This window comes from Lonchura striata, chromosome 3 (assembly GCF_046129695.1).
Source record: "Lonchura striata isolate bLonStr1 chromosome 3, bLonStr1.mat, whole genome shotgun sequence".
In the NCBI taxonomy this organism is placed as follows: Eukaryota; Metazoa; Chordata; class Aves; order Passeriformes; family Estrildidae; genus Lonchura; species Lonchura striata.
In genome coordinates, this window is record NC_134605.1 from 85,043,041 (window position 1) to 85,068,045 (window position 25,005).

At 37.7% G+C, this 25,005-nt stretch overlaps 1 protein-coding gene across 3 annotated transcripts in view; it reads right to left on the reverse strand.

The window, feature by feature from the left end:
* SMAP1 (small ArfGAP 1) overlaps positions 1–25,005 on the reverse strand; it is a 91,665-nt gene that overhangs the window by 56,914 nt on the left and 9,746 nt on the right. For all 3 annotated transcript variants that reach the window (XM_077782349.1, XM_077782348.1, XM_031504418.2), the window contains exons 2-4: positions 7,258–7,391; positions 6,467–6,552; positions 3,428–3,503 (exon numbers count right to left, since the gene is read on the reverse strand). In XM_077782349.1, the coding sequence (XP_077638475.1) occupies positions 3,428–3,503; positions 6,467–6,552; positions 7,258–7,391 (296 nt within the window). The remainder of the gene's footprint in view (positions 1–3,427; positions 3,504–6,466; positions 6,553–7,257; positions 7,392–25,005) is intronic.

Below are 25,005 nucleotides of genomic sequence, written 5' to 3' on the forward strand. Positions count from 1 at the left end.
ACAAAAAAACCCTATAGCAAATATAAAAGGATTTATGGGTGCTTCAAAGTGATGATCAAGTACAATTCTGAAGTGGAACAATATTCCCAGTTTCATGTCTGTACTACCTGAATGATAGATTTATTATCCAAAATCACCTCTTGCGACTTGACCTATGGCAACTGTCAGTTTTTAACTACAGAAGTAATGCAAGCTCCCACTTGCATTTTAGAACCTTTCAAGAATAAATGAAGCCAAAAGCACAGTATATTGCACAGGAAACTGTTCTTGTTACTCTATCTTAGATGCACCATTTACAATTGTTGCACTGCTATATGAAGTTCGATTTACTGAATTCTGTGCTGTACTTTACATCTTTCATAACTTATGTATGCCTAAAAAATGAGAATGAGGTCAGGCAGAAAATTAATTCCAGGACAACAGTATTATGCTGAAGATATTTAAAATACATTTTCTTGCCAACAGCTATTGCTGCTCCTAAGCTGATTTTTCAAAGAACAAACCAGTTCTTTCCAATAAACAATACCACTTCCCATGTGTTATTCACATGACAAACATACATACATTGTTCCAGGGTATTAGCCTCTGAGGTCTTTCTGTAAATTAGCCACAAGCCCACACTGGGTCTAAGCAAGAAAATGAGAGTAACTATTTACTGATAACCCACTTAAAACAGCTGAATAAATTATACCACACATTTAGTCCTGAACAGCAATACAGAACAAGCATCTCACATTTTTCCAAAAAAGATGCATCAGAAAACTGAGATAATATGCATTTTAATAGATTTAAAAGATTTAAAAGATCCAGTTGCTTTCAGTCAGCACTAGATTATTCTAATGTATATTTGATTTCTACTTAAATGCACTATTCTATTTAAAATGTAACTAGCCAATAAAATCACAGATGCCTATTTTGCCCACAGCTTTATCCTTCATCACTGGTAAGTGAACCATGAAAAAAAAAATTCATATTTGCATATTTTTAGTCTGCATGCTTGATGGCACTACTGGCCTCTGCACTACCTAACTTTGTTATTATACTGTGCAACTCTAAAAATCAAACTTAGTAATACAACAGTCTTGTCAGAAAATAATATAATTAATATTATTGATCAAATAATACTAGATAATTAATACTATTAATTATATTAATCAATACTATTAATTAGATAATAATATATAATTAATAAGAATAATACAATTTAAAAATTGCAAAAAAAAAGACATTTGTAACTCATTGTAACAAATGAATCCTGACAGTCAAAAACTGAACCTTGATATATACTCCTGGGCTTCAAAACACAATCACAAAGATGTAGACAAACTTGAAAAGCTTATGAACTCAGCAAAATCACACTAAGAGAAGTATTCTACTGCATGTTTTAGAATAATCTATTGAAAACAACTTTTATGCTATGGGAAGCCTTTACCACAAGCAACTTGCAACAGTGGATGAAATCTGGAAAAACCCCATTAATTTTCACATGCCACCTCAGTGAAATTATCCCATTAAGGAAAGTGACCCTTAAGCATTGCAACCCTCTTTCTTGCACTTCTGTATCACCTGGTTATACCTAGAAAGGATTCACTTTACCAAGAGACAATATATGTATGTACCTCTAACTTAAATTAGTCCTAATCCAAGCTGAAGGCATTTCCGTTTCAAAGGTGATAACAAAAAATGTGCTAAGAAGCTCCTGTGTCCCACCAAGATTATTGATTTTGTTTAAAAATAGGGTACAAGATGGTCTTTGTAAAAGTAAGTAGAACAAAGAAATTTTCCAGAAAAGCAAAAATGCAGCATACCAGACAAGCAGAATGGAGGCTCAACTTCACCTTTTCTTCTTCTTCCTTGTCAGGCCCAGGCCCAGTAGAAAGACAATCGCTGAACACCAGCTGCAGCACTACAGGCACACGTGAGCTGGGCCAGGGCCAGAGCCAGGGAGGATAACCCAGCACAAGAATCAGACAACAGTATGTGCTATGTTAGTCCGGCTCATTCAATATTGTGTACTTCTAGGATTTGCCATAACTGTGACTACAGACTGTCCACCTCAAACCTGATGCCTTGTGGTCTTGAACAAAACACAGGTGACTCCGAATGTGTACAAGTCATCTGTTGCTAAAATATTTTATGATCAGATTTTGTTCCCAGAAAGATTATGCCACTTACAATAGTCAATGAAAGAAAAACCCAAGTAGGAAGAAAGTACTCAGCAGTAACACTTATATATCTCTTCAGCTTGTCTGGATGCTATCCTTGCTGCTATGACAGGTGATTCATCTTACTCTGCAATATGATAAAGCTGATTACTCGTTCAAACATATTAAGGCAGGAGTGAACTGCTACATTAGACACCAAGGTTGTCTGTTTAGAAATATCTCAAGTGTCTTTAAAACTTTAGGAAGTATAATTTTAAACTCTTCTTCTTACTTTCTATTTTGGAATAAAAGTAAAGAAGGGTAACCAATTCGTAATTCAAACCAAAATAATATCTTATATCTTAAAAGAAACAATTTTCCCCCATGTCAATAGTACTTACTGAAATACGCTTCTGTGCTTCCCAGATTTGCTTTTTTTTTACCCTTCTAAAATGAAACCATCATTCAAAGATCCATTCTCTCAAATGGGAAATGTGGCATAAACTCTCATGCTTTACACCTACTCTTATATTTGTCCCTGTAAAAGTTCACTGCCTATTAAGGCAGAGTAGTAAAGCTACATGTTAGGCCATACTTAAATAAAGCAGGTATACAGCTGTGTATGTTTAAGCATAAATACAACTATGTAATGAAAAGTGTATGAACTAGATGATGTATCCCAGATATAGATCTATCAGAAAACAAAGAAACAAACCTATGATGACTCAACTTCAGTAAAGGTTCAAATTCTCAGAATTCCTTTGCTGGAGAAGCACTCACCAACTTACTGAACACACAGCTACAGGATTTAACGCGGGCTCATGGTACTACCTGTGTTTGCTACTACAGTGCACCTCACCACAAGCAACAACCTGGAATTCAGCAGAAGAAGGGCTCAAACCACCGTGGGATTTCCCATCAAGGTTTACAGAGAATGAGGGAAGATCACGTCACCATAAATAGTAATCCTATCTTACCCCTGTAACATGGAAAATGATAAATAGAAAAGACTCAAATTATAATGTTAAAGAAATACCCATGAGTGAAAACCACAATATAAGCTACCTGTTGGATCATAATGCTTTGTTGATGTAAATGTAATAGGCAATGTAGGTAAATCTTACGGAACCTAGTCTTCAAAAGATAGAAAAGAAAGCACTTAACTCTGAGTAAAAAAGGTTTTCAAATATAATAGGCATTTGAACATGCATAATGTTTGCTACATTTCTCTTACACAGCTTTCAAAAAAAAGGTGACAATTCTTGGTTAAAGTGCTTACTTACATTGAAGGCATTAACTGCATTTTTATCATAATACTTCTTCTTTTCATACTTATCCCTGATAAAAAACTCCACCGCTCTGGAAGTAGCTAGTTTAAGGAAAACATGCATTCGTATAAATAGCAACATCAAGCACCCAACACAGAGCAGCTGCTGCTGCAGTACCCAAAGTGAACTTCTTTGTACTACACAAAATTGATCAGTTTAATCTCTGAATAAAACAATATGAGAAAGATAAAGTATAAGTAACTCAGTGTTTCACAGTTAGGACATTTTCACCTGGTATTTATAATCTACATGGCTGTAGGACTGAAAATACTTGAACAGTGGTACTCTTGTATAGTAAATAATTATAGTTTACCATCTTAACTTGGGAAAAAATACTTTCTCTTCATTAAAGAGGTGAAATGTATGTACCTGTTCTCTGATTTACATGTTATATAATTTATCAAAAGCTGATCATAAAAACTTCTCTGAGATCACTACGTCCTCCATGAGAGTCTCCTGTTAAAATAAACATCCCTGTGGAAGGGGAAAAAAGCCAAAACAGCTAGTGATAAAACGATATTGAAGCCAAGATGGAAATAGCAGCAAGCATATTGTTGTAGAAAACCAGAACTGACAACTCAGTAGCTCAAATGCAAAATGCTTAAATGCAACTCAGTAGCTCAGCCAGTTGTTTTCCTCAATTATTCTCTCAGCTTCATAAAGCAGCTCATCCAAAGCAGTGTGAATACCTTACATTCAGTAAAGCTGACTCCTCTAGGATCTGAAAAATAAATTTTAACTACTTTATCCAGCAATATGATCATCCATTCAAAAACTGATATTGCAACTGTGGAAGTTCAGACTCATTGCCTCAAACTTCCAAAGCACTTTTCCTCAATCAATGGAAAGATAATCTTAGGACATAGTATGTGGAGCTAAGGGTAACACTGAATTCAGAGCACTCAGTCCCTTCATTCTGTGCATCAAATTATATTGTCAAAAATCACAGCTTCAAACTGTATGCAAATGTCACCTGAAGACATTTTCATAAAAGTTACGAAAATCAAAACACTGCTTTCTACCTCTTTCCAAATATATATAAATTGCAAAGGTCATCCTGAGCATTTTGAAGGTACAACTGTCTTAGTACTAATAGTGCGGAAAAATTATTTACATTTTTCAACAGGAAACTAAAGCTGTCATACAAAAAAAAAAAAAAATCATAACGATCCCAAAAGTTAGTTTCTACACTACAGCATCCCTGCCAAGTACCAGAGAAGGAAAAAAAAATGCTTAGAAAGGTCACTCTTGTGATTAAGAAGCAGAAATGAGGAGGGATCTTTAGCAGGAGATTTTGGGCAGATCCCACAAACACGTTCCTCCTGTGTCTCCACTTTACTACCTTAAAATTAGATGTATATTATAGTGCTACAAGAAGTTAAACACTAATACATGAACATACACAAAATTGATTATCACATGCAAAATATTTTCAATGTTTATCCAAAAGAATGTTCAGAATATAAGAATATTCACAAGCAGAACACTTATGACACATACTAAGCATCAGTACTATTTTGTAGTGATACAATGGGCAGATAAAAAAGGCAAAAAACATCCATAACACAACAGCTTGTCATGAATGCCAAGTAGGTCAGTAGCTGCCAAAGTTGTGAGAAAACTGAGAAATAAGTCAGAAATTGTTGCAATTACCTCTCATGGCAGTACAGTGTTAATAAAGAAAACATAGGCAATGAAGTTGTGGACTAAGTCCACCAGCTAGTCCACAACTATTCAAAAGGGTGTGTAATTAATTAATTAATTAATTATTACAGTGTGGAAAAAAAAGTATTATTTTGAAAGTCTAAAAATTAGACTTTTGTTCTGATCTGAAAAGAAAAGCTTAAAGCATTATTACTTCTCCTGCAGTAGCACCAGTGAATTTAAGTTAGCTTCAGCAAAAAAAAAAAAACAAAATCCTCAAGATCCATTTTTTAATAGTTTTAGTCAAAATATTTCAATCATATGGCTAAAATAAAGTTACAGAATATTACAGCTGAAATAGTATGGTGATATGTGATTCTTTTCTTATGAGGATGTATGTTTAATGCAAAAGCTACTAGAATATTAAAAAAGTATCTGTTTTGCTCAAGTGCATTTTTAAATGAGGAGTCTAACTCTTCCCAGAAAAGAAAATTTTCTCTCATAACATATTGAGTGTAGTATCTAATAATCAGAAGAACCAGAATCATCTTTGTATACAGAAAATTTAGATCAAATTACAACTAAGTCTGTTTATCAGCTCCTGTAGCTGGGGAAAGACAGCTCACTTAAGAGTAGATGTTTAGGATCTCATTATAATTAAAGAGTTAAAATAATTCAGGTGAAGTAAATCCTACCTATGGAGTAACTTCACTAAATCAAGAAAAAAATTCCAGATCTAAATTAATGCCATTATATATATATATTATCCTAGTGTTTCAGTAAAGGTATTTTGTGAGTTATTTATTGTCAGCAGACAGTTTTTCTTGCAATCCATCCTGTCCAGGTACACACTGATAACCACACATAAACACAACTGGCAGCCCTCAGAGAGCTTGGGTTTATTTATGTATTCCCATGCTAGTCACCCAGAGAAAGAAATCCATGCTTCACTGGAGTAAGATGCAATGGCTTATTTTAGTGTAGCATTCAGCTCATTATTTCCTGATCAAATGCTTCTAAATTTCAGATGGCAGTTACTCAAGACAAAGAAAATATTCAAGAGCTCTCCAATACCACTCTAACTTCCTACATACAGGAAATTTATGAAGTCACCTCTTCTGAAAGCAAAAATAAATGGTGCTTGCCAAATCTCATTATGAAGTAGATTTGCTATGACTGAAGTGATTTAAATCTTTTCTGAACTGTTCTCAACTTTCACTGTCATTTCTTATACAACGTCAATGAAATAAATAACATAAGCTGACAAATGTAGCAGTTCCTTGAAACACTCATAACATCTCAATTTTATTAGAAGTAATTTCAATGCGAAAGCCAAAACAAAAAGGATACTGATCTGTTTGAGGTCTTCGGAAGTTCTCTGGCAGATTAGCTTCATACAGTAGTCTTGCTTTAGTATTTCCCATTTCCTGCATGCACTGGGGAAAAGTGGTAGAAAACAGTTCATGGCCATCGATAGTTTAAACTCTGAAACAGTGAGAATGCTACTGTGGAGTGCTTAAATGACATTACAGGTTTCTAACTTGGAGACCTCCCTGTAACCATAGGTCTTGGAAGATATGACCATGGCACAGGAGGGCTGCCTGCCCAGACTTGATGGACAAAGCTAGCAACATGGATCCTGTCTGCAGTGTAAACTAACCCATCCAGGGAAAGACAAGCTTTGATCTCTCAGGATGGCTCTTCAGACCAGGAAGACAACGAGTAATAAAATTTGCCTGATGGCAGGAACAGGCTTCAGACTGGAGCATACCTGGAAGAGTCAGTGCTTGATACACCAAAAGAAACAAACAGGCATCATGCAGATATGTGAGTGCTGATGTCCTGTCCCTTACTAAAAAGGCTTACAACACTTTTTCTACATATACAACCAAGAAGTAGTTTTCAAAGTCCCTGGGGTAAGGTAGATTATCTCTAAAATGATACAGAAATGAGAGGTAAATCAACTTCTGAAGAGAGTTTTATGAACTTAGGCTCACTACAGTAAAAGTATGATACATGCAAAAGCGAATGGGATCATAAAACATGTAATCCAGGCATCATGATAAATGCAAATACTTTTAGAATTTGAAAGGACTCCTAACATCCCTTTCAAAACAGAAACATATTTGAAGATACTTTACCTGTATTTGCTCTGGCGTCCATTGATCCAAGTTGACAGACTTGACCCTTGATATATGAACCCCAAGATTTCGATGTATTCCAGCACATCTGATGCAGATAAAAACACCAGTGTTCCAAGAAGCCCATCTTGGTCCTAAAAGGAATGGGGAAATAAATAAATTATTTTCCAAATTCCACATACAGAGGATTTTGTCTGGCATAATTCTATACTGATAACATGAACGAACAGGTTTGAATAAAGGCTTACCTCTGACTCTCCAAAATATCTATCACTTTTAACAATTTCCAGTGTTAACAAGTTTATTCACAGATTTCTACTTCTAAATAATGTCACAAAACATTAACTAGTCAGATTTACCTAGAAAGTTGTATGTTGTGCCCACCTCCAAAACAATACAACAAACAAACTCTCTAAAGTTGGCTTACTAGCAGTAAGATTTTTGCTGGCATCTTGAATAATCTTCATGGCTATGCCTCAGATGAAGCATCAACAGAAAGCAATAGAAGTTGTTCCATTTAAAAGCTTAACACATGCATCTACACTTTACATGAAATTAACTGCACGGCAATCTTATATTAACACAACAAATACCTCATATAGCACAGGCTCTCCAACAGTAGCATGCTTAGGAAATCATTATACAGAGATCTGCAAAACCAACTGATAAGAATATCCATTTAAGAATGGTGGAAAACTGAGTGTGTTCAGTATCTTTGATTTCTAAACTACCATTTACAGCCAAATGGATTTTCTAACAGAATCAGGCTGATTTACTAACCACCATTGTTTTTCTCAATTGTGCTGGCATGTTGAGATAGTTGAAGTATGCTAGCCTGAATTATCACGGTAAAACTAAGGATTTCTCACTTGAAACTACTATTCATTCTCTAATTAAACCCATTTATATAATTTTATTCCAGATCTGTACATCACCACTGTTAAAAATACTACTTTGAAGTCCATCTAGTTCTGAGCTCAAAGGAATTAAAAGATTAAATTATTACCATCAAAAGCAAGAAGGCATATTGAAGAGTTGGAAAACATTTCACAAAGTTATTTTCTGCTTTTGTACGACAGATGTACCCCTAGACCACTCCTGCAACTGCAGCCATTTGCATTTTAATATCAATGTATTGTATGAACACTTTCCTGGGACATACAGGAAGCTTTATGCTTCCCTCTCCTGATCTTTTGCTTAGGACTTTGTTGGTTTGACCTGGCAAACACCCACAGAGCTGCTCACTCATTCTCCTCTCCTACAGGAGATGGAGAAAAGAGTAGGAAGGTGAGAAGACTCACAGATGGAGATAACACTTTTATTAGTAAAGCAAACACTGCAGACAAAGGGGGGAAAGAAAGAAAGGATTTTTTCATTACTTCCCATGGCCAGGCAGCTGTCCAGCCACTTCCTAAAAAGCTGTGCTTCAGCACCCACACTTGTTTTGGAAACCACTACAACCAACATTGTCCTTTCTACCTTTCCTTAAGCACTTTATCACATGGCATAGAGTGGTCAATTTGAGTCAGCCGACATCTCAGCTGTGCTTCCCACTCACCCACCACTCAGCCTTTAAACTCTGGGGAACAGGACAAGAAAAGAAAAGTTCTGATAGTGTTTAAGCACTGTTCAAACAATAGCCAAAACAAGGAAGCAGGAGAAATCCTTTCAGTTAGACTCCATTCTTTAGAATTGGTATTTGAAAATCCCAAGACACATTCACAGACACATTCACAGATTCCCTCATTTGCTGCAAGAAGCATTACTCTTACTAGTGGAAACACCAGCAATATTTTGCGTAATCACCTTGCTTTTAATTTATCTTGCTCAATATCTCAAAAAGTCAGAACACTTGATGTCCACTGTTTGACCTTTAAGACCATAATCATTGTAATGACTGGCAGCCTTCAAAGTAAGTGCTACTATCATAAAATTGGATTTCAAGGGTCAAAAGATCTAGGAATTACTGACCAAAACTAACACATCTTTTCCCATATGGCAATTTACATTACAACTACTATTAGTCAGGTAAGAATGGCGAGACTGTTTGCAATGTGTCTTAAATACTTCAACAACCAGCAACCTATTGATCTGCCTTTTTATTTGCCCCTATAAAACACTACAGACACAAAATACTCACACTTGGTAGATTTGTATTACAAGAAGGCCTCACTTAAAATTTATACCACTTTTAGTTTTAGTGCTGCAGGACAGAGTTTTGCAGGTCATTTGCCTCAACCTATTAATCAAGTTTCAGCTAAAATAGTGCACCAGAAGAAACTTAATAAAAAAACCCTTCATAGCCACTCCACTAAGGTAGATCAAGTATTTCAGTTTATGCAAAACATTAATCTAGCCATGACAGTTTAGAAACAGATAAGATAAAGTCTTGTGTACACAACAGCTTCTCCAGTTTTCCCCTTGAAGTATAACCCATGTGCCTTCTAAATACTGGAGCCAGTTTGATCAGGTTACTAGGGACAGAAGGAGTTTAACTATAGTACCTGTATGCTGCCCAAGTTTTTATCTCTATAGGGTGTTTACACAACCACTATGAACCTTTTACCATGAATGAGTTTGTACAACTACACATACCATGACTTTCCTATTCTCTAGGTACTGCCTCGGCTAGGAGATCCCAGACAGGCAAATTCTACATTAATGAGAAGACCGGAAGGAGGACTTGACATAACTGAAGTCTACATAAATTGAGAGATTATTAATTGTAGTTAAAATATTACACTGAATTACACTGAATACATATTGAAACTTTATTAACAAAAAGTACAACAGCTTTTGAAGTAGAGGGCTTTCTCCTGGAAAACAGTAGTTTTGTATTTTCCCGAAAGCTTGAATTTCATTAATTACTACTTATTATGAAATTAAATTTGGAAATCAAATTTATTTAAGCAACGAAGGAAAAAATTAAACAGTAGAATAACAGGCAAACCTGAGGCCAGACAAAAATATTCATGTGTAACCTCTAAATTTAATTCCAAGTAATGACAATATGCAATATTAAACACTTTAAATGAAAAAATGTTTTCATTAATCCAAATCAATCATAGCCACAGTTAAGCACTGGGCAAGAGAAGTCAGAAAATATTTTCTGTATGTTCATCATATCAACTATGCCTGACTTAACCAAACAGTCAACTAAAGCCTAGGCTGCAAACTTTTCTGTGTGAAAAATGTTTAACAGTAATTTGGAGTGATTCAATAAACAATTTACAGTTTTGTCAATTCTGTATGAAGTCAGGATCCTTATTTCTGAACTCAGGAAATATTTTGCACTAATAGAATTATTTACAACTCTCTTTTTGTTGGGTCCTTAAAGATACATCTGGTTTCCTTTAAAAAAATTTCAAGAGTAACCTGGTTTAACTGCTGCATGTGTTTTTGCTAGCCAATTAAGAAGACAGATATTTAGCTTCAGAAATGAAGACTGAACATCAAGAATATTGGTGACTGCTATTTTATACTATTTAAAACACCTTTACATATCATTAGTAACTCTATCTTACCTACCAAAAACTGCACTACACACTGCAACTTGAGTCACCCAAAAATAACATTAAATACTTGTCATGTTTTATATAAGTTTTTATAGAATTGTAATTTTGTTTTTCTGAAAGTCATTTGGATTTCTACTAAAAGTGTCAACGTGCACTAGAGCAGCTTGCTGCACCACTCCAATATAAAAATACACTTAAAATTATTTCTTTAGTCATCCAAGATATAGACAACTGCTTGAAAATATTTTCAGTCTCTTTCACCCTTTACTAAAGTTAATTTAGGAAAAAGGCCATAGGACTGAAAATGACCAATATTTATACTAGACTATATACTAGAATACTGTGAAGTCCCTGGAACACTGCCCAGCTGAACAAAGGAATAACTTTCAGCAACCCAAAGACAGATTGCTGTTTCCAAGAGAAGAATCTTTTTTTTTTCCTTAATGCTACACTTTCTTTTCCATATTTCTATACATCATCTATTGGTTACACTTAAATTCCTATTTCAGTTCTTAGCTGGTGGCTGTGAAGGTGTGTGCTGTCTTCCAGAGAAATCATGACAGGATTCTGAATGCATTAGGTCATACGCAATTTAAAGAATCCTTAAAATAATGAGGTTATTTTTTAGGTGCACAAGGTTTATTGTGTGTATTTAGTCTTACTGACAACTGCAATTCAGTTGCTTTCATAAAAAGGAGTGATGAATTTTGACTGGAAATTTAAACACAGCACAAGTGCAAGTTTCTTGCAAGAGCTAAACAGAAAGGTGGATTTGAGCCATCATATAGCTTCACAAAAATTAATTTGGAGTCTTGGCTATTACATATTAAATGAAAAACACCAAGCAACATTTCCCAGTATTGGGCTTGGCTGGGATGGAGTAAACTTGCTGCATTGCAGCTCCTATGGAGATATGTTTTGGATTTGTGACTAAAACAGTGTTGGTAACAGTAATGCTTTGGCTATAGCTGGACAGTGCTTCCACAGTCAAGGATTGCTTTTCTATCCCTATGCAGCAGGCAGGGAGTGGGCAAGAGGCCAGGAGGGGAGAATCAGGGACATGAGACCCCAAATGACCAAAGGAACATTGCAAATTAGAATTCAATCAGGTGCATAGAAACAACACCAACTGTGACATATTTAAGGTATTTAAGGAGTCCTTTATTAGAGACCATCTGGGCTCTAGGAATGAAATAAGTATGTAGCTACCAAGAAACAATGTTGCCTGTTATATCCAAGTTTTCAGTGGTTTTAGATAACTCATGTATTTAAGAAAAATCCTGGAGAGTTTATTTCTAGTTACAGTAGACTTCATGCCAGTATAGTTATTGTGTAGAACCAACATTCTCCCTACTCACAAAAATATCTACAGATATTAAAAAACTGTGAACATTTCAAAAACCAACTTCAGCTGTTTAAAACTTAAGCAATAAAGATCCTGAAAGCAATTTACATAATTTCAGCTAAAATTCCTCAGATAAGTTGACTGCAAGCCAATTTTTAAATTTCTGAAAAATTTATCCAAGCTCACATGCCATTCTTTCATTCTAAAGTGCACATCAAAGTGTGAATTTTGTGAAAAAGGCATCGTTTTTACATATTCTCTGGTGAGGAAAAAGCTTTTCTCTCAAAACATTTCCAAATCTTTCCCACTTTTCCCTCACACTTTCCCTTTTCTCAGGATACATTTTTTCTTGACAGATTTCTCCTTCATATTATTTAAACTGGACTCATACCTCACACATGCTTAATGTTTGTGCACATACTCCCAAATACCACTTTCTTCTCTGTCCCCATTAAATCACTCAGTAGGGACCATGTGTTCCTGCTCCACTATTTTAGAAATAAGCTGATTGAAGAAGCCACAATAAAAATTCATACATTGCTGACTCTCCTAATGCACTTCTACATGATACAACCATCTATTTGTGAGTACAGCTGACATGCATCTTTGGGTGAGCATAATGATGGGAATTGTAATGCTGAAGCTGGTATAGTGCATTGTCAAAGGAAATAAAACACAAAGTACATCAGCGTTTGTATGTCCAAGATTTAAGTTTTACTCCAACTGCTCAAGCTGTATTTTGTACATCTTATGCGTAGTACTGCATCAGGTAGAAAACAAGGCTTATAAAGTACACTTCATTTAAAATTCTGAGGAAAAAGTACTTTTCTCATCATTACAAAAAATGTGAAAGCCTCATATACTAACTGTATATGAATCCAAGCAGTCAATACAGCTTGAAGCATTGCTTCAGCTCTCCATTTGATTAGTTAAAAAATATTTTAACTCTTTTAAACATCTCAGCCAGCACTCCATCCTCTACTCAGCTTCCAGCTGCAGTTAGAAATTAGCAAGAAATATTATATACTATCAGCAAGACTGGGCCAGAGTAGGAGAACCTGTCACACAAACGTGCTAGGGAAAAAAAAAAAAGAAATAGGAAATACAAAAAAGCAAGCAGTGGAGACCAGAACGAACTAAAAAGAGACAAAAGAAAATGAAAAGTATTTGAACATGACATAACTGGGAGACATCCACAAAAGAAAAGAATAAGGTAACTGCAGATTTGACTACGAAGTCGAATGATGATGGTTGCTTCCTTTATAACAGCAATTCAGAGTTTCCTTGCCTCCATCAGTCCCACACCCTCTGTTCAGCTTTCTGTAACTGCAGTTAATACTGAAACACTCCTTTTGCTCAATACAGGTACCAACCCCTCTCATGAACCATCTTAAGTTATAGTGAGAATACAGAGGTCTAAATTGGGGTAAAAATAGCAAGCATGAAGCCTTTCAATTTTACATGTGCCACCAAAGGGAAGGACAACCATTTTACATCTTAGCAAACAATTCTGCATCCTTTACAATATGTGCATAAAACCAACTTGCCAGGAAACTAATACGTTTTGAGACAAAGTTTTAAATGAAAAAATCTTCTCAAAAATAGCTTTAAATATGGTCTGTATGATAGAGGCACATAAACAGAGTTAGTTTTCACTTTACATTCTTGCAGTTACCAGTTAGAAATTCTACAAGAAAGGAAGCCAAGCATTACACATAACAGAGTACTAACTTTGCATCTCTAATATTGTCTGTAGCGAACTTATCTTGAGCCAACATCTTTAAAGACTTCTGACAGATTACAATTCCTTTTTTCTCTCAACAGCACCCTGCCTGTTCTTCACCCATAAGTGCAGTGAAGGTACTTTAACTCTCATTTGTTTCCCCAAATCCTGCTGCTGTTTGACAGATTTGATTTCCCAAAGAACTGGCTCCATCTTGTGGAACAGAGAATTAACTACAAGAAAATCTACACACCTGACTCATCCCTAAAACTATCACTTTTGGCCAAAGAAAGCCTTGGCTGTTCCATCAATCCAAGCGTACCTATGCAATGCTCTCTCTCTTTGCATTTCCCCAGCACCCAATTCATAGTGCTCAAGTGTTCTGCTACTTGAGATTTCAACCAAGTTAGGAAAGAATATATCTGTAAGATACAAATAAAGATTGTGAACAGGAGACAAGCACCCTTTCATAGCAGGTAGAAAGAAAAGAATGAAAACAAGTAAGCAGCAGTTGTATTTTATGCAATTCAATACAAGAAGATCAGAATTAACACAAAACAGTCCCTTCTCCAGTGGCAACTCAGGGGAGAATAAAAGAACAAGGCAGAACTTACAGAGATTCCTCCAAATTTCTCTGCTTAAAATATAACACATTAGAGACAGTGATTAAATCAAAATAATACCAAACTGCTCCAAACAAATAATTTACTATCATGCTTTTGCAGTCTAATCCTCCTGACTCAAAGACCATCTCTTACTAATTTCATTGGCAGTTGCCAAGTTTTTCATACAAAAGGTAGATCCATGTCCTCCACTTCTGATCCACAGACTCCTGGGCTCGATGGGGTGGGGGGTTTGAAACAAATCCTGCAAGAAAACAACACCCACTCACCCCCAAGACAAAAACCTTAATTGCAATGCTAATGTCCACTGAAACAGACTTCGTGAATTAAGCAAACCTTTGAAAGTATAAAAGATCTTGAAGCAAAGGAAATCATGCAAGAACCACAGTACAAAAATCTTTATTCTACAAAATGTTCTTCAAGGCCCTTGAACCTTAATTCTTTTGAGACTACTGATAAAGAACTATTTACTCGTCACTTGATCCACTGAATTTAGTTTCTGATTAAACAGAACAAATAGCCTGAAGCATTTTTTCATGTCACATCTACTCCAACATTAAGCATAACTTCCTTTACAGAAGAGGCTTCCTTGCTTTATTTCCATACCTACGAATGGGAAAACTACACAAGCTCAGTCTTTATATGCTTTTAAGGTGACAAAGTATGCAGTAAAATACTTTTTTATATAAACAAAGGCAGCAAAGGGCATAAATGGTAGTTGTTAGCAGTGTCTGACAGCTGGCTTAGTAAGTTTGTGTTCAGAGTCAAGACCAGAATTTGAGAACTTAAAATTTACCACATTTAGAAAAGTGTGACAGGAGCTCAAACAAGAACTGTTTGTAACAGGCTGTTTTCATATTTTTAAATAAAGTCAAACTCAACAGCATGAAATTGCTCTGAAGGCAGACAACTCAAGTACACTGTTCCAGAGCCCAGCTTAATAGCAGCTAGATTCATGTGGTTCAAGATATACTGCAGGAACAGCGGGAAGACAAACCTTAGAAGCATTTCTTAGCTATTTTTAGACAGTGTCTCATAGGTGGTAAAGTGTTTCATGGAAAGAATTCCTCCAAGTTTGTGTTTTGGTTTGGATAACCATTTTTCATGAAAGCCATCAAAAAAATCCATTAAGTGCAGATCTATTTATAACTCCAAATAGGGTCTGTAGAAGTATTGTGAATGAAATTCTTCCCCTGCACAACTCTGTCCCACCTCTATTAGTCAGAGAGTGAAATACGCATTGGTTTCAATTATTCCTTCAGCTCACTTGCTTCTGTAGCATCAAAAATTGCTAAAAGCATTTCAAAGAAATTTCAAGGGTTGTATCAAACCTCACCTAGAAAAGAAGCACAGTGACATGAATGTTCCTTCAATTCTATGTTTAAGCCACAAAATCAAGTGGCTGGCTTCATAACAACTTGAATTCTGGAATGTATCCAAGTAATTTCAAACAGCAAAAGCTTTATACAGAAAACTGTGTGGAATATGAAAGTGAAGTTTGTAAATCAGAGGACCAGTTCGTTACATTAGCTATCAGAAATACACAAGTAATGTCAGTTTATTCTTGAAATGAACAGGTCTTTTTCTTGTCTAACAGCCATTTGGCACAAGCAGTTTAGTAAGATAACAAAGCAAAAGAATTATTAACAAATTCCTTTTCCAAAATGAAGTCATTCTATCAAATATTAGGTGATTATAGGACATAAAAGCTAAGTTGTGAAATAAAATACAATATTCAGAGTTTACCATAAAGTTATATACACAGTTGATCCCTCCTCATGTAAAGTACAAGAAAAAGGAGATTATGATGGGTTTTTCTGAATTGTTCCCCAAAGACCTCCTATTTATTTTAGAAATCAGATGGCAAGATTTAAAAAGAACACCTACCTAATTAAAACACTTATTTTTAATGAAAATATCAGTTTTAACTCAGTGGTTTGCAATGAAACTTCCTTTAAAACTGTCTCCCAGAGTTTGCATTCCTGACTTGGAAGTACTTCACACCTCAGATTTCACCCATCCTCACACTACCCAGCTAAGTATAATCATAAGCAACTTCTGAACATTCAAGAGAGAAGTTCCTGACTCTTGGCTGGCAACCACGCCTGGACAGCCTGAGCACATGTCAGTGACTGTGCAGGGAGAACACATGCACAGGACACAGCCACTGCACTCCTACCAGCCTTGTGGGTGCTACAGCACCCTTTGGAAAGTAAAGTCAGTGCCCCAAGTATCAGAGATGACAGGGGTGCCAACCCTCGTCCATTCAATAACCTAAGAGCTTCAAAATAAAAATTTCAATTTGGCAGTCCAATTTTATCCTGCCTGCTCACTTGTGAAGAAAAATACTGCTTGTGTCAGAGTTCAGCCTGCAAGAATAAGGTGTGCAAGCTGTCATTTCCTGTTAGCAGCATTTGGTACGTTCTAAAAAAGACAAGGTTATGTAGCATATTACAGTATTAGTAGGAAGCTTCTGGAGCAGGTCTTGACTGCAATTTTTCCCTTGTCAGCAAGGGACTGCTAAAGCACTGTTTTAAGTTTACAATTTATATTCCTTCTATGTGCAGAAATAAAAGGAAAATGGGTAACAGCGAGCTCTTACAAAATGTTTTCATAAGCTAAGCATTAAGTAAAAGCATCACTGAAAAGAAAAAGAAATTTATACATCTACATTACTGTTAGGATGTATCAACCCCTCTGCATACCCAGGCAAAGGATAAAGATTATATAAGCCCCTGCCTCAAAAAAAACCCCTTCAGTCAGTAATTGAAGTTCTTCCTTTAACTATGACAAAACCCCCCGAGATAAGATTTGTCTGCCAGACAGGCTTATAATGTAGCCTGGTTGCCATAAACAAAAAAGAACCTTTCTCTACCAGAGACATTATCTAGCAATTACATTAATTATCTTTCCTTTACCTTCTTTCCTCAAATATAACTGAGGAGATCCTAAGGAAACACTCCACAAACTGTACAAGCTCTGTGCAGTCCTCAGTGACTCCAAAAATGTGCTTTCTTATACATAACAAAGAAGGTAAATGTACCCCCTTAATTCCTCCAAGAAGAACCTAATTTGTAAATAGATGCAGAGAAACCAGAGACTGAAGTTTCTTTAGCCAAGAGCCATAGAATCAGAGACTTTAAGGTTGGAAAAGACATCTTAAAGGTCCACCATTAACCAAGCATGGCCAACTACCACATCTGCCTGTTCTTTAATACTTCCAGGGATAAAGATTCAGCACTCCAGGCAGGGGAGCTGGGCAGCCTGTTCCAGTGCCTGACCAACTTTTCAGATAAGAAATCTTCCCCAATATCTAATCTATGCCTTCCCTAGCACAATTTGAGGCGACTTCCTCCTGTCCTGTCACTGGCTGCCTGGGAAATGACCAACCTTCACCTGGCTACCTCCTTTCAGAGAATTGCAGAGAGTGATTAGGGCTTCCCCTGAGCCTCCTCCTCACCACCCTAAACAACCACAGCTCCCTCAGTTGCTCCTCACAGGACTTGCATTCCAGATCCTTCACCAGCTCTGCTGCCCTTCTCTAGACTCACTCCACCACCTCAGTGTCCTGTGTCCAGAACTGCACACAGGGCTTGTGGTGCAGCCCTACCAGTGCCAAGCCAGGAGGGACAATCACTGCCTTGGTCTTGCTGGCCACACTATTGCTGATACAGGCCAGGATGCCATTGGCCTTCTGGGACACTGGGGCACACCCTGGCTCACATTCAGCTGCTGTCAAACCAGCACCTTCAGGTCCTCTTGAATCAGGCAATTTCCCAACCACTCTACCCCAGCCTGTAGGACTGCAGGGCATTGTTGACCCAAGGGCAGGACCCAGCTTTTGGCCTTGTTGAACCTTATACAACTGATCTCAGTGGATAGAACACCATGTTGAGATCCCTCTGTGGAGCCTTCCTGCCTCCTTCCAGCACATCAACAGCCCCACCCAACTTGGTATCATCTGTAAACTGACTGAGGGTACACTCAAGCCACTCATCCAGATCCCTGATGGAGGTATTAAACTGGACTGGACCAAAGACTAAACCCCAAGGAATCCCTCAAGTGGCCAGATGAATGTGACTCTATTCACCACTCTCTGAGCCTGGCCATCCAGTCAGTTTATATTGAGCAAAAAGTACACCTGTTTAAGCAGCCACAAGCAGGCAAAGTGCCAAAGTTCAGGTTCATGACAGTAGAAATACACTGAAAACGTATATGATGAGCAGCCAGATTGTTTCTTGTACCAATCCCCTCCGCTCTTATTCATTTGTGTGGGGATGGAGTTTATTTTCTTCATAGAAACCCCTACGGTGGTGTGTTCTGTATCTGACCAAAACAGTGTCAATAAGGCACCAATGATTTAGCTATTGCTGAGCAGCGCTTACATAACATTGAAACCTTTTCTGCTCTTCAAACTGTCCAGCCAGTAAGGAGACTGGAGGTGGGCAAGAGGCCAGAAGGGGACACAGACGAGACATCTGACCCCATCTGACCAAAGGGGCATTACAAACAACACTGTGTTCAGCAATAAAAGCTGGAGTAAGAAGGAAAAAGGAGAGACATTTGGAGTAAGTAGCTACATAACTGCTACATGTGACGGAACCCTGCTTTCCTGGAGAAGGCTGAACACCCACCTGCTGATGCTAAATAGTGAATTAATTCCTTATTTTGCTTTTCTTCTGGGCACAGCTTTTGCTTTACCTGTCTTTATATCAACCCATGAGTTTTCTCACTCTTGCTCTTCTGAATCCCTCTGGCATCCCACTGACATCCGCATTCACTGCAGACATGAATCTACATTCCTCCTCTACATACTGTCTCACTTCCTCTTCAGGTTATGTAGATCAGATCAAGTAGATTTTTAGGCTGCACCATTCAGCTGTCTTACCTACAGAGAGCTTATTGACCCACCCTCAAACACTAATATACCACAGTTCTCAGGAACAGGAACAGTCTACCTCACAAATGGTCTGACCCCCGAGTTTACTGTAATGATATTATCAATCTTCAGAGCAGAACTTTCAGTGGAGCTCAGGGTACTAATTTAAGAGAAGACCAGGGGAAAAGAATAGGCTGAAGAGGACAGGCAAAATCACACCTTTTCTCCACTTGAAGGTCCAGTGTCATAGACACAAACCCTTCCTACAAATGCCCAGGACCTGCATGTCAGGGTAGCTACAACCCAATCCTACATTCTGCCTAAGTCTCAGCAAATGGATCAAACCTTGGAGTGCTTCAATACTTCTCCCTGAATTTAGGTTTAAGCCAATGCACACAACAGAAGGTATCTATGCTCTGTGAGATCTATCTTTTAAAGAGCAGCTCTTAACTTCTGTATTTCCTCAGTCAGTGAACAAAAGACTATAATCTGTAGTGGACTATAATGGACTTCCTGAGGTCACTTAGATTAACTTGATGTTTCAATCAGATCTAATTAGATCATGCTGTTTAGGGCTTTGTTCAGTTGTTTTGAACAACTCTAAGGTATGTTTCACCAACTCCTTGAGGAAAAGCTCAGTCCACTGATTGAAAATTTGTTAAACCACAAAGTAGTTTATTTATATCCAATTCAAATGCATCATGCCACACATTCAAGGCTTAAATGTGCTTTGCATTTTTCTAAAGGCATCTTCTTGCTTCCTACAACTATGTTAGTCTCCTGCATGATGATTCTAAATTAAATATAATTAAACTAACACAGTTAAACATTCCGGCATAACAGAAGCATCAATACTCAGACATCATTATATCAGTTACATGTGACCGAGAAAGGAAAGAACAAATTTACTTTTAAGTAGTGTTCTTCATAGCCGATTTAACTAGATTCACATTTCAGAAAAGGGAGAGAAAGTTGGGAGGGTTTCTCGTGCAAGTTGTTTTTCCAAAGTGGTCTTCTGTACTTTGTGTAGAAAATAAGCTGTAGCTGTACAGTATTTTTCCTCAAAATAGCATTTTCTTCAGGTGCCAGAAAAGAAATAGAATACAATACCACAGCAGTCGGGAATACAGACCTGTGAGTATGAGTTCAGAGCAGGATTAAGATTGCATGAGAAGTTATCAGTTCTCCAAATGTGCTTGCAAAACGCCGCAAGCCTCTCAGGCACGATATCTTGGATCTATTGTATTTTACAAATTCTCACTTAAGACCAAACATTTGACAGAATCCTTTCATTCCATGAATATATTTTTGGAGTAACCTTTCTAAAGCAAGGACTCCATGAAAACTCAAACTCCACAGAAACTGCAGTGAAAAAGACAAGTGTCAAGGGCTATTTAGCATCACTTCTTTCACAAGTTGCTTGCTCTATGCTGCAGATCGTCTAGAAAATGGAACCAAGGCTTCACAGTCTTGGTTAATGAGAATGACAGTTTCTTTGTACTTAGAACACACAAGAAACCCTCAGCAGTTGTGGTGGATAAATCTTGTCTGGTCATCAATCACCCACCAAAGAGGAGAAAAGAAAAAAGCCCCCATGGGGGGCAGTTTAATAAAGAAAAGCAAAGACCATGTGCAGAAATAAGAAGAAAAACATTTATTCTATCAGCAGATGATCTCCACTTCCCAGGAAGTGAGGTGTCAATATACAGTTGGTTTCTCTGGAAGAGAAACACCCTAGCAACAAAATCTCCCCATTCCCCTGCTTCCTCCTAGCTTTTACTTTGTCACTTGTTACAGCCTGTTCCTTAGGTTTGTTTGGGTCAGCTGTCCTGGCTACGTCCCCTCACACACTTTCACCCATCTCAAGCCCAGTGGCCTTTGCAGGGAGGCTGAAGAGACAGCCTTGGTGCTGCACTTGCACTGCTCAGCATCAGCTGAAACACTTGTATGTCATCAACACCCCTCTAGAGCTGCAAAGCACAGCACCATGAGTGCTGCTATGGAAAGGTTCCCCCTCCCCCCCTCAGACAACACCAGTACAGCAGCTCAATGCATTTAATGTTGAGGATAACCCAGGTATCACTTGGCAATGAGAACAAAGACCAAAAAGCCTGCACTCAGTGTTGTACTGACATACCCCTTTGGTTGCACCCCTGCTTAAGTGCTCAAGTACACTTTTTCTCAGAGGATCTAAAGAGTGCACATAAAGTGTGGCATTTGACATGTTTAAAGGGGTATTTCTGTCATTCTACAGGCAACTGAACAAATACGCCATATATAAACACCTTAATGGGATAATCAGTCCCTATACTATAAAAGCATCATTTCATATCAATACATTGGTTGCATCTATAAATTGTTATGAATAACAAATTTAAACCCAAATTACTTCAGCACACATTGCCAGGAGCTTATTTCAAATAATCATTCATTCCTGATTGTCCCTTACTGCCATGTTTTGAATCCACGTGCAAGTTCGGCAGCATTCAGAAATACCAGGTTACATGATGAATTACTTCCATTGTCTTTTGCTCAATTTCTTATAAGACTACTACTGCCTTTAATCCTACCAATGAAGTCCTTTATTTATGAAACTTTATTAATTTCCATTCAAAGGCTTCAGTAAAAATACACTAGATCCTTCTACAGCAATCAGTAGCTGTGGAATATTGTATTCCTTTTCTCATCCATGCAAGAGAGAAAGTTACCTACTCCATTTTTTTTCTTCTTTTTTAAACACAAAATCATAGCCTGACACAGCTTTTAGAGAAAGAACTGTTCCTTTACCAAATCACACCTGCAAAGTCAGTTGCTTGGCAACACTGCCTCCAACTATCACACATGGCTGTCCACAGCTCCACTGTGGCATGCACTGAGATACAGTCTCTACTTCTTTTTCCTCCATCATCTACTAGAAACACCTTTCCTGAAGAGAGGAAAGGGGAAATTGACAGTTCAAGACTGAGACAGGTGGAACACAAAAACCACATAGATCAGCTTCCCCCACAAAATTTGTCACAAACCCATAAGATACAACATCAGCACTCCCTATATCCACATCTACCACAGAGTTGCAGCACAATAATGTTCTCTGTTCCTCCAAGTTCTTCCTCCTCTTTAGATCACTTCAAAGCAGAAAAGCATCTGGCTTCTTTGGTCAGAGAAAGACAAATCTCATCAGTATTTTGGATAAGCAGGAAACAAGGCAAGAACTTGGGTTCTCTTAATTGTGTTGTTTCATCGCACTGGGCAGGAGCTCCTTGAGAATATATACTCAGACATACAAACTTTCCATACAATGGAAAGCAACAAGTGATCAAGACAAGACAGAGGAAGATAAGCAGGAGCTAGCAGTATATCATATAATCAGAGTCTACTGTAAACAAAGATGAATATAAGTAGGTAAACAAAGATGAATATAAGTAGGTATCTGTGGGACTCAGATTCAGTCAAAGGAAGAAACAGAGTTTTCTAGCTAGGCAGAGGCCTGGGAAAGAGCGGGAAAGAATGTAAATAATTCTTTATCTCTCTTGTTTTTCACATTGTTTATAGTTAAGTTCTAGCACTGTGCGTCAAGCACTCTGCACCAATGGTGGTGGGTTGTTTTCACTTCAGAACCAATGGATTTGGTCCTTGCAGAGCTCTGTATAAAAGAGCGGTGCATTTTGAATAAACAGGAGTTTTACTCTCACAGCCTTCGGAGTCAGAGTTCTCTTCATTCCCGTCCTGCCTCGACAGCGACAGCTATCCATTCAAATTTTAAATTTGCCAAGGTATCACTAAGATAATAAAGCTTTTGTTTGAATGGATTTTTGTGACGCCATTCAAGAGAAAAATGTTAAGAGAACTTATATTGCTCAAGCTCTCAGCAGACAATCGAATAAGAGACCAGAATGGAAGAAAAACAGGAATCTGTAGGATCTTTTGTAGATCTGCAAAATCTTTTTTGCCTCAGTCTTCCGGAGGAAATTGTTGTTAGTCATAACATGGAGTTCAAACCAGTAGTTTTAAGATCCAGAGAAATTTCTGACACAAGGAAGACTAGCTCTAAGCAACTTTCTACCAGCTCCACAGAGAAGTTAAAGTTGTGAAGGTATTCTCCTAGCTAGACTTAAACATTTCAGTCAAATGCAATATACGAGTAACCCTTTTACCATAGCATCTCAATTCCCAGTTGCTTTAAATGGCCAGATTTGAACTTTTTTTGTCTCTGGATGCACAAACAACAGCAAGATTTCTGAACTGACAACTCAAAGTTCTACAACAGTCTGTCCTTACTACTGTTTAATCACTTTCTCATAAAGGATTTCAACTTTAAACAAAGAATTTACTTTGAGTTGACCTAGACTGATACTTGCACACTGGGGAGAAAGAGGAAATAAATTACATGGTATCTGCAGTGGCACTCCATATCAGCTTGTAAGTGATACAACAACTGAAAGGGATCTGAAGTAGCAGAGACTGGAAAGGACCCTGGAAGATAAGCTAGTCCAAGCCCTTTTGCCCAGAGCACAGAAAACACAGCAGGTTGCTTACAGCTGCTCCCAGCCAGATTTTTGGGACTTCTACATTGCATGCTCCACAGCCTCTCCAGGTAATCTGATGCTAGAGGAAAAATTATTAAAAAAAAAAAAAAAAAAAAAAAGACAAACAGAAATCAAAAAAAATCCCAAAAGAAAACACCTAAACAAAACAAATAAAAACCACCCCAAAACAACAATAAAAAATCTTTTCTTTCAGTGGGATATTCTGTGTTTTAATTTGCATTCATTGCCTATTGGTCCTACCACTAGATATCAGAGACAAGTCTGCCTCCCATCACCTTTACTTTCTGTCACCAGGTATTTATTATACACATGCATAAGAATCCCTCAGCAGTCTTCTCTCCTCCAGGTTAAACATCCTCAGTGCTCTCAGCCTCCACTTGACTGAAAGGCACACTGACCTTCCCCTTCATGCCATTTTGCTAGGTTTGCTCCAGTCTGTCCCTGTTTCTTTGTGGAGCCCAGAAAAGCACAGCACTACAGATGCAGTCTCACCAGTGCTGAGGAAAGGATCTCCTAGACCCACACACTGACCACCCTCTTCTGGAAATTCAGTCCAAGATGTTGATTGCCTTCTTTGTGGCAAGGGTGCATTACTGAGTCATGACCAATTTTTGATCCACAGCATTTCTTCTGCACGGCCAATACCCCCTCCCTAGGGACAGAGCTTTGCACTTCCCTTTGTTGAACTTTGTAACACCCCTGTTGGCTCATTTTTCTACTTGTTCACTTGCCTGCTCCCGAGTAGCAGCACATCCATCTGGTTTATCAAACACTCCTCCCAGTTTTGTATCCCATCATGTTTGCCAAGGGAGGGGTCTATCCAGTCACACAGGTTATTAATGAAGATGCCAAACAGTGCTGACCTCAATCCCTGAGCTACACTAAAAGGGACAGGCCTCACCACCCTGAACCTGGCATTTCAGCCTCTAAGCTATTTGCAATCCACCTCACTGTGTCTTTATCCAGAAAGCATTTCATCAGCTTATCAAAGAAGAAGTTACAAGACAGTTTTCAAAGCCTCATGAAAGGTCAAGGTAAGAAAACACATGTCATTCTCATCCAAGTAGCCAGTCATCTTTCTCAGTTCAGTGTGTAAAGCTGTTTTCAGGTTGGTCA